Source organism: Onychostoma macrolepis, chromosome 21 (genome assembly GCF_012432095.1).
Source record: "Onychostoma macrolepis isolate SWU-2019 chromosome 21, ASM1243209v1, whole genome shotgun sequence".
Lineage (NCBI taxonomy): Eukaryota > Metazoa > Chordata > Actinopteri > Cypriniformes > Cyprinidae > Onychostoma > Onychostoma macrolepis.
The window spans coordinates 15,828,830-15,838,846 of NC_081175.1; the positions used below are offsets into that span (position 1 = coordinate 15,828,830).

General features: G+C 34.9%; 1 protein-coding gene across 1 annotated transcript; it reads right to left on the reverse strand.

Moving 5' to 3' along the window:
- Positions 1–265: 265 nt before the first annotated feature.
- lmbrd2b (LMBR1 domain containing 2b) lies at positions 266–9,769 on the reverse strand. Its single transcript, XM_058758234.1, has 15 exons — positions 9,673–9,769; positions 6,799–6,966; positions 6,510–6,720; positions 6,291–6,365; positions 6,069–6,182; positions 5,825–6,008; positions 5,555–5,736; positions 4,470–4,603; positions 3,006–3,111; positions 2,774–2,871; positions 2,570–2,673; positions 1,581–1,627; positions 1,379–1,493; positions 1,142–1,268; positions 266–737 (listed from the first exon to the last, which is right to left on the reverse strand). Exons 1-15 carry the CDS (start codon positions 9,720–9,722, stop codon positions 674–676), a joined length of 1,779 nt encoding a protein of 592 aa, XP_058614217.1. The 5' UTR covers positions 9,723–9,769; the 3' UTR covers positions 266–673.
- Between the last annotated feature and the right edge of the window lie 248 nt (positions 9,770–10,017).

Below are 10,017 nucleotides of genomic sequence, written 5' to 3' on the forward strand. Positions count from 1 at the left end.
TCCCCCACTGTATACACTTTTTTTTTTTTTTTGCCTCCCACATGAACTACTGGAAAGCCATTACACTTTGAAAGGTTAAATATGAGTGTTATTTTAACTGCAGATTTCTAATCCCTCAATCCTAAAAACAATCTCTCTGGCTCTATATCAAAACAGTTACAAATAATAATAAAAAAAAAAAAACTGCACAGTATTCTGTAAGACAGCCTATATCTAGACCCATAAAATATCTATTCACAATAACAACGAACACAAATTGGCCACATTGATGTCAGCTCATATTTACTTGACTGATGTAAACACCCAGGTACATTACCTGATACCTATCAGCAGTAAATGATGAGAAACAGTGTGTTGATCTAAATCTTCCCCATCTGTACTACCTTTCATGACTCAGTGCTCGACTGTTCAGCATTAACTTTGACTCATTTCTTGAAGAAACATTTCCTATATGTCTCAAGTAGCAGTCTGACTGCCTGGCACTTCAAAATAAGTGTGTGTATTTTTCTGTATCTGTGTGTTTATCAGGACGCATGCAGATGACTACACTGCATTACAGGATAGAGGAATGTTTAAAATGAGAGGGACAGACCACACCTGTAGAGATGAGTGTTTTAGAGGTAAAAGTCAGCTTATTTTCTCATGACAGTGTTTTTGACCAAAGTTAGAAACATCAAACATCATCAAAGATTCGGCTTCGAGAAGACGACATTGAGAGGTACCTTCCACCGGCATGTCTGTGGGGGAAGGAAACAAAGGAGTGAGTGCATGCAGTACAGGAAGAAAAAAAACCCTCATGACAATAGAGTGATTTTTGTTGGCCAAACTCCAGAAACGAGTTAGCAATTTAGCACTTCTGGTTTCATCATCCCAAAGCACTGGTTTTTTTGGTAAATGCCTGTAATAATTCTGTGGTTAACACAAGTTCAAGAAATTTTAAAATTGTATAAAATCAATGATACATAATTATATTGTCATGATGAACAAAACGTGTAAGAATCATAAGCTTTTGTTGGTCACAGAACTTATTTTCTGCAATCATCCAAAAGTCAATTTGTCGAGGGAACCAGGGTGAAGCTAACTTTCCTGATGGCCAACAAAAATATTTCATTACTGCAGCACTCAAAAAACTCAGACTAACCTGCCAGGTTCAGATTGCAAAGGGTCATCATTGAGTGTTTCAGCATTAAAGTCCAACGGCTCGGCGTCCTGCAACAACTCAATGCTGTCTCGTCCTGTCTGGCTGCTGCTACGGGTGTACTTGGCCTCTGTGTATAAAAATGAAGGGATAAATACAACTGCTTCTTTGCAAAATTCACTTAACAAGTCCTCTATAGGAAAACTACAGGACACATGTCTTATTGGGCATTAAACATACGCCGGTTTGTGTTTGAATTTAGGGTTTCGCCATAGTTGGTTTCCTTCATCTCGGACATGGACATCCGGTTTCTAGCAGCAATCTCATCTCGTTGTGCATAACGCTCTCTCCATTCCTGTCATATACATATAATCATATAACTGTAATATGTATCATTAGAGTAATTGGATGTATATATCACTCTGTACTATTTATAACTCACTCTTCGTCTGTTCTCCCCATCTTCTATTCTTTGGCGTTTTCTTCTTTCTATGCAAAAAACAACAAAATAAGTCAGATACATGTCCTCGTTTAATACCGGATGGGACCATGTTAAATGTTAATGTCAGTGTCAGCGGTAACTACCCACTGACGCATTGAGGTTTTCACCACTTCTGAAAATAGAGATGTAGCAATGAGCAAAAGTGATTTCTGTCTGAATCAATATTTATTTCTGCATCACATCTAACCATAGCAACGATAGGAGATAGCGTCACTTTATTTTTATACTACCAGTAAAAACAGTTCACATTACTTTTTTTTTCCTTTTCATTTTTGAAATTAGTCTTTTAGACAAGTATAAATTGGGCCTGTGTGTAAATTTCTTTACAAAATGTAAAGAATAACATTTAATTATATGATTCTCTTAAATTCTAGTTTATGTATTTAATGTAATAGTGTATGTATATATATATATGTGACCCTGGACCACAAAACCAGTCTTAAGTCGCTGGGGTATATTTGTAGCAATAGCCTACACATTGTATGGGTCAAAATGATCGATTTTTCTTTTATGCCAAAAATCATTAGGATATTAAGTAAAGATCATGTTCCATGAAGATATTTATTAAATTTCTTACCGTAAATGTATCAAAACTTAATTTTTGATTAGTAATATGCATTGCTAAGAACTTCATTTGGACAACTTTAAAGGCGATTTTCTCAATATTTGTATTTTTTTGCACCCTCAGATTGCAGATTTTCAAATAGTTGTATCTCAGCCAAATATTGTCCGATCCTAACAAACCATACATCAATGGAATACTTATTTATTCAGCTTTCAGATTATGTATAAATCTCAATTTTAAAAAATTGACACTTAATTGACACTTAAAAATTGACACCCTGGTTTTGTCGTGCATGGTCACATATATATATATATATATATATATATATATAGTTTATTTTAATCTACAAATATAAACAAATCACCTCTGCGCAGGAGTTCTCTGCCTTCATCTATGAGGTCAGAGGTCATTTCATTGTCTCCCATGAACTGCTGGAAACCCAGGAGGTTCAGGCAACGTGTTCCAAGACTGCACAGAAATCAGTCAGAAACTACAGCATAACATTTGACACATAATATCCATCATGAGACTCTTCTGTCTGATGATTTATAGAAAATATTAGACAAACCTGAAGTATGTAGCAATGCAGAGAATGACGATCAGCATGGGGTAATAGATGTAGAAGCCGTTGGCAATGAAGGACAGGACACGCATGGAACCCATGATCTACAACATAACATTGATGTTTATTAGTAATTAGACATTTCAAAATAATGCTCTAAATATTTGATCAGCTGTACTATTAGAGTCTCACATATTAAAATAATTCTGTACATTTCAGATAATGCTAAAAACCTCACAGAGGTGTATGCTGTCTGCTCCTTTGCTTGGTGGGATATGGCAGAATCCATGTGAATCAGTCCCAGGAAGTTTAGACAAAGCGGGGGAGTCAAGCGGCAAAAAAGCCTAGTAAACAACACATAGGTTTTTGTGGTTTATCAGAGAAAAAATTAGGGATGCACCGAAATTAAAATTCTTGGCCGAAGCCGAACAAAATGGAACACTGGGCCGAAGGCCGAAGACCGAACATGGTTTTTCGCATTCTTTTTCCCCAGGCCTGTTTTTCCATTTTTTTTATTTATTTTTTTTGTCACCACTGCATAAATTAAATATCCAAAATGTGCTTTTTACTGTTTTGTCCTGCTTTTCAAAATAAATAAATAAATTACAAAACAACAATTTAAAAATATTTACTTAACACTGAACATTTTTTTAACATTCTATCAGACATTATACCAACAAAGCAAAATTTAACTAAAAATTAATAAGTTACTAAAATAATATTTTTGGGCCATTTTTGAGACCTCCTTCTTGAATCAGGCATGTATTTTTTTACTGTACAAATAAATGCAGCCTTGCTGAGCAGAAGAGAATTCTTTTAAAACATACTACAGATCCCAATTTGAACACTATTGTGAATGTTATAATAAATGTATAGAGCTGTTGTAGGGTAATTATTATTATTTTTATTTTACTTTACAGAACAACAGTAAAATTACAATACTAACATTTATGAATGTTGATGGAGTTGTTGCTTTTTCTTAGACTTTATTTTGGCAGAAACCCGCTGGAAGATTTTAGTGCTTCTTTTTGTTGACAACAGCATGCAGATATTTAAATGATTCTCATTACGAATTTGGGAAGATGTTTGTAGCACTTATCACATTGTCATGTGTCTTTAAAAAAAAAATGTTACTGAGCAAAAGACGAGTAGGCTACAGTGTTTTAACGCAGATGTTCCTCGCGCTTTGGACTTTGAACCCTGGCACCGCGAGCTCGTGCAGCGCTGTTTGAATACATGCAATCCCTGCTTGTATTAGAAAACATAACATTCTGCAGTTTATTTACTAATCAGTTGAGGCTATTTCGCGATTTCAATCATCATAGTAACCAGCATCAACCACCTCTTCCTCTTCTCATCGGAGACATGAGATGCAGCGCTAAGCATCTAACTGTCGGTGCTTCGTGCTTGGAATTATTATTTTAACTGTCTTTCTCTGACAGTTTTAAATACTTTCACACTGCAGACGTGTTTGCTGCATTAGTGCGCGCCTCTATTTGATCGCGTCACGTCATTGTTCGGTACAATTTATTCGGTCTTTTCGCTTATTCGGCCGAACACCGAAAGAGATTTTTTTGCTATTTTCGGCCGAACAATTTCGGTTGCCGAACATTCGGTGCATCCCTAGAAAAAATTAAGGGTAGAGTTCACTGACAATACAGTTCAGTTTAATTCACTGAATGCTGCTATCTGTGAAACATACATGCCGCTGAACTGCAGGCTGTAAGCGTCAGTTTGGTGATGTGAGGCCAGGTAGTAGTAGTTGAAGACTCGGATGCGAAACACAGTGGAGTAGACGCAGGTGCAGAGGAAAAAGATGGTAATGAAGCACGCCATCTACAGGACAAAATGACAATATTGGGTTGTTTTAGAAATGCCACAGGCAAAACCAGATCATACTGTGTCAGTAAGCTCTTAGTTTTGGTGTATTGCAGGAGTCGGTAACATTTTTGACACAAAGTGAATAAAATAAATGAATTGATCAGAATCAGAATGAGCCTTATTGCCAAGTATGCTTACACATACAAGGAGTCTGTCTTGGTGACAAGCTTCCAGTGCACAGAATAACAGCAACAAGACAAAATAAATAACTGAATAAAAATAAATACATATAAAAACACAAAATATACAAATTCGACAACAAACAACGTATGTACTTAATCGGACAATCTACAATTAAAAAAAATAAAATGTTAAAATCATTTTCATTTAATCACAACTTAAATAGAAGTGATTTTTCAAACTTAATATGTTTACATTTACTTCTAATTAAAATCTTTTAAAAGGATGCATTAAATTGATCAAAAGAAAATCTTTTATAATTACATTTTTTATAAACGATTTGTATATAAAAAAAACTGTCCCTTTAAGGATCATGTTATACTGAAGGCTGAAGTAATGGCTGCTGAAAATTCAGTTTTGCTATCACAGGAATAAATTACAAGTTATAAAATGTATTAAAATAGAAAACACTTATTTGAAATAGTAATAATATTTTACAATAATACTGTTTTTACTGTATTTTTGATCAAATAAATGCAGGCTTATTGAGCATTAGAGACTCCTATTTAAAAAAAAGTTATATCTTACAACTCCAAATTTTTTAATACTACTGTACATAATTGAATTTATTGACATTATGTACCCCCATATTATATATATACAGATAGATAGATAGATATAATTAGATCTTCTTTGATTCAGTAAAGACCTAGAACCAAAAAGAACACATGTATATTTTAATCAGAGATTTTCCTAGATTAGAACCCTAAGCTCAAGCAGACTCACCTCAATGTACAGGTAGTTGTAATCCCTCTCAGCAAGCTGGATAAACACAGCAAAGAGTGACAGAACGGGACGAGTACTGAAGAAAGTGCACTCGGACCAAACCACAGCCACCGAAAAGAGCGACAGAACCACAGACAGAACACGGTAAAACCACTGCTTAAGCAAACACTCCCAGTACCACTCTGATGAAGAAAACAAAAGAAGTAAAGGCAGGGTCAACACTGACATTTGTTTCAAATACATCATATCCACATCTATTAGAGCACTTACCCACTGAGGGAGTATAAATGTAGCGTCTGAACCAGCCTACAGGTTCTGGAGGGGCAAAGCTGTGAACGAACTGCCGAGAGGTGCTGGTTTCGTTCTTGGCAACGTCCTCGAGATGGAAAGCCTGTTCCAGCAATATCTGCCACTGAACGCGGGTGCGATTGTGTCGCTGCACGGCGTAAATCACCTGAGAAACTTGCTGTTAGTATTATTTCAGAGCAAAATTCATAAAACACTTGAGCATTACCTGCTTGTGTAGTTTGGAAAGGCTTCTTTCAGTAGGATATGCGTTTTGTTTATCATCAAAATCCTCAAAGTCATCCATGTTCCTGCCCATTTTCTCCTGATATTCAACTGGACACTAAAAACAATTAGCAGATTTCTATTAAAAAGAGTGGCATGATTACTTCAAATCACATAAACACATAAAAAAAAGCACCAGAAGCTTGCTATCATGTTGTCTTCTCACCTTTCGGAGAATGGTGTCCACGTTCTTCCTCAATGGATGATTATATTTGATTGATTCATTGATTTTTCTCACTTCCTATGATAAAAATACAAACATCTAAGACAAAACCTTGGCTGATTGGACTCGGATCTGACATTATCTTTCAAAAACCAGCTCATCTGGGCTCATATAGTGTGAACAGATATTTGTTTACAGTATATAAACACGCATGGCTTTCACCTCCATGACATCTTCTAGGTTCTCCTCTGAATCTGCCTTCTCTGTCATGAGCTTGGCCGCTTTGAAGTAAGTCTTGATGAGGAGGTGACCCTGGTGCGAGGCCTCCCAGTACGAGCGAGGGATCTCGACCAGGCCGTAGCCCAACAGCAACACTAGAAGAAACAGACCCCAAGTGTTGGCCGCAGTGATGCCGATGGTTTGCAGCTCATACCTGATACAGAAAAGAAGAGTCAGTATGAACAGAACTTTGTGACAACAATGGAAAAATATTCTGGACTGGTTTACAGACCAGGAGAGGTGCCACTCAGGATGCACAGCCACGTAAATGAGAAGAGAGCCGAAGATGAAAAGGTATGTGCCATAATAGATGGCATTCTCAATGAGGGCCGTCTTGATCTTTCCAGTAATGGAGAATCCTCCAGAACGAGCATACGACTGCATGAATGGCAGAAGGAGCCTTGAATAATAAACACTGTAATTAATCACTATTCTTACAGGTATAATACAGCATAGTTATTGATGCATTATTTAAACCAATGGTCCACAGAAAATTTGTGAGAGAAAAAATATTTACTGTGAAAAGAAATGTAGAAATAAAAAATAAATAAATTAGAAATGTTTCTCTTTAGGCTTATATATCTAAACTTACAAATAATATTTTGACAATATTTCAATAATTTCATTCAGCTTTAATACAATATAAATGCAATGTAAACATTTAAAACAGCCAAATTATTATTATTTTTTTATCAAACTTTTAAAAATTATTACAAAAATAATTACAATTAAATTTTTAAAAAATATTACAATTAATAATTACAAAAATTATTGGTATATTTTATTTTATTTTTTGGAAGGGACACTTTACTTTGGGGTCCGTGGCATTATTATTAAATATTAGTATTACTTCTAAACAAACAAAATAAGAAATATTACTAGCATAACATTTTACTATGAAATAAAAAAACAGGAAAAATAATAATAAAACTATTAATAATCATCATAACATTTATATTGAATATAATATATATATATATATATATATATATATATGTTTTTACGTACAAATGTAAAATTACAATACTAATTTTCACAACTATGTTATTTCCTTCATTTTTGCCCTGTCCAAATACCCACATTTGTGGTCTTTGCACTTGACCACTTATATGACGCATTTCCTGTATTTGGCCCAAGTGTTCAAGTGAGCACGAAGACCACAAGTGCTACCTGATGGGACACAAATATACTGTTGTAAAAATGCAATATTTACAGAGCTTTATTTTTATTTTCAATGCTTTGCATTTTAAAATAAACTTCTAAATGTCTGTTCAGTAGTCCTATAACAGATGACAATTTCATTTGTGGTGCTTCTAATTAAGTGATAAAAAGTTGTTGCACAAAATAAATATACTCATCTTTGCACTAATAAAATTATATGTCTCTAATTAAATATCTAATTATTATTCATATTTAACTTACACTGGAGAGTTTTCCGTGACCTCTTGCGAGATCTTGGCAAAAAGTCTCATAATTTATTTCCAGAACATGATGGGATACACTAAGCCTAGAATACGGCTCTGTAGCCAAGTGTGGGTTTAGTGTGTGTTGAGGGCACCGCGCTTTGGCGTTTTTAAGAACTGGGCCAGTCTTGCACACTTGCTTCCTGTCAAGTGCGTGCACTCTCAAGTGGCCAAGACCGCAAGTGTGGGTAGTTGGACAGGGAAATTCAAACTTTAACCCTTGTGCGACCATTTTTGTCCTTTTCAGTTTAGTTTTTTGATCATTTTGCCCGTGTTATTGCCAGCTGCATAAATTTTGACACAGGTGTATATTTAATTGTACTATTTCACCCCCATTTCCTTTAATAAATCTATTTTGCACTAGGTACAAAAAAATAGTTCCTCTCAGGACCTTAAGGACAAAAATATCCCCATTGAAACCCATTAAAACTGCTATTTTTAATCACAGTGCCATTTAACTGTAAAATTATGCAATTTTTGTTAATAGGATTTCATTCTGTTGGCAAGGCTTCAAAATGTAATTTTTTTTTTACTATTTTTTTACCAGGTGGTGCCATTTTTTTCAGGTTTGGCCTATAAAGCAAATACTCGCTTTATTCCTGTTTTCTGCTTCTGCATATTATAGAGCCAATTGGATAAATAATGCAGCTATAATTGTGTGGGAGTGTTGGTATGGATGTCAGAGTGTGGTTTGCATGCGTGTCATAAAAAAAAATTGTGTGTGTGTGCGCTTGTAATATTTGAGAGAGAAAAACTACTGCAAATCACAAATCCAACCACTGTGTGTACCAGCGTAGTTTTGCTGGCATCTAATGGGGAAAATTTGGTACTACGCCCAAACAAAATCTTACTGAAAGCTAATTTTTTGAGATATCAACATCAAATTTGGAAACCAACTTGTTTAGATTTATGGCTTTGATTTTCTAGCAGGTTTAGAGTTCAACTTGTTTCATAAAATATATATTTTACATAATATATTGTCCATAAATCATTTTCATAAACTTAAACCTCTATAACTTTTTTTTGGTTTCACTTTTTAAAATTTTTTTTACTTCAACAATAATCTGCCATGGGTTTTCTTTAAAATGAGACCAAACTTAAGTCTGTGCTCCCAAGCTTCAAATTTTTATGACAGCTTTTTGACATGGACATTTGTCCACTATGGACCTATGTGTAACTTTTTTTTATTGACGCACAAGGGTTAAAACACCAAGCTTATTTTTGATGGTAATCCAGGAGCCTTTAAAGCTTATTTTCTGTTGACCGTTTGAGAAGATGGTCGGTGCATGTTGTTTTTTCAAATGCATGTTAAAAGTGACCCAAACTTGGAGCACAAGCAGAGATGAGCTAATGTTGTAGAACAGCATTTAATGAGAACTGAGCTGCTCAGAGAAACCTGAAAAAAAAGAGATCATAAGCTGCTCATGTGTAAATGAACACAGTGCCACAATTCACTCTGAAAAAAGCAGCACATACATTCATTAAATTAAATCGCAGCCTTTACAATATCTCTTTTTGATAATTTATCTAAACAATCTAGCAAACAATTAATCTTGCAGCCCTACAACAGACTTGTGTAGTAACAGTGAGATTTCAGATTTAAGACGCCGTTATCAAGTTTGAAAAGGACAAAGCTTTCTCACCACGTAAGACACTGTGAGGTCCAATAAACAACCCTCCAGAACACGGGCATGATGCCATCTGGAATGTAGCTCCATGGTTTATAGCACACACTTTGGGTGCTTTGGAAAAAGGGACAGAATATAAGTTCACAAACATGCCACCTGAAGCTTTTTCATTTTAGCTTTATAACTACACCATAAGTGTATATAGTTTGCGTGTGATAAATAACGCCTTCAGTGTCCTTGCGGTAAATTAGTTCTAAAAAAGTTAATTATTGTAAAACGATAATTTAATTTTCATTAAAATGGCTTATAGAAATAGTTGCTGCCTAGACAAAAAATGCACAGTACACATTAAAATTAGTA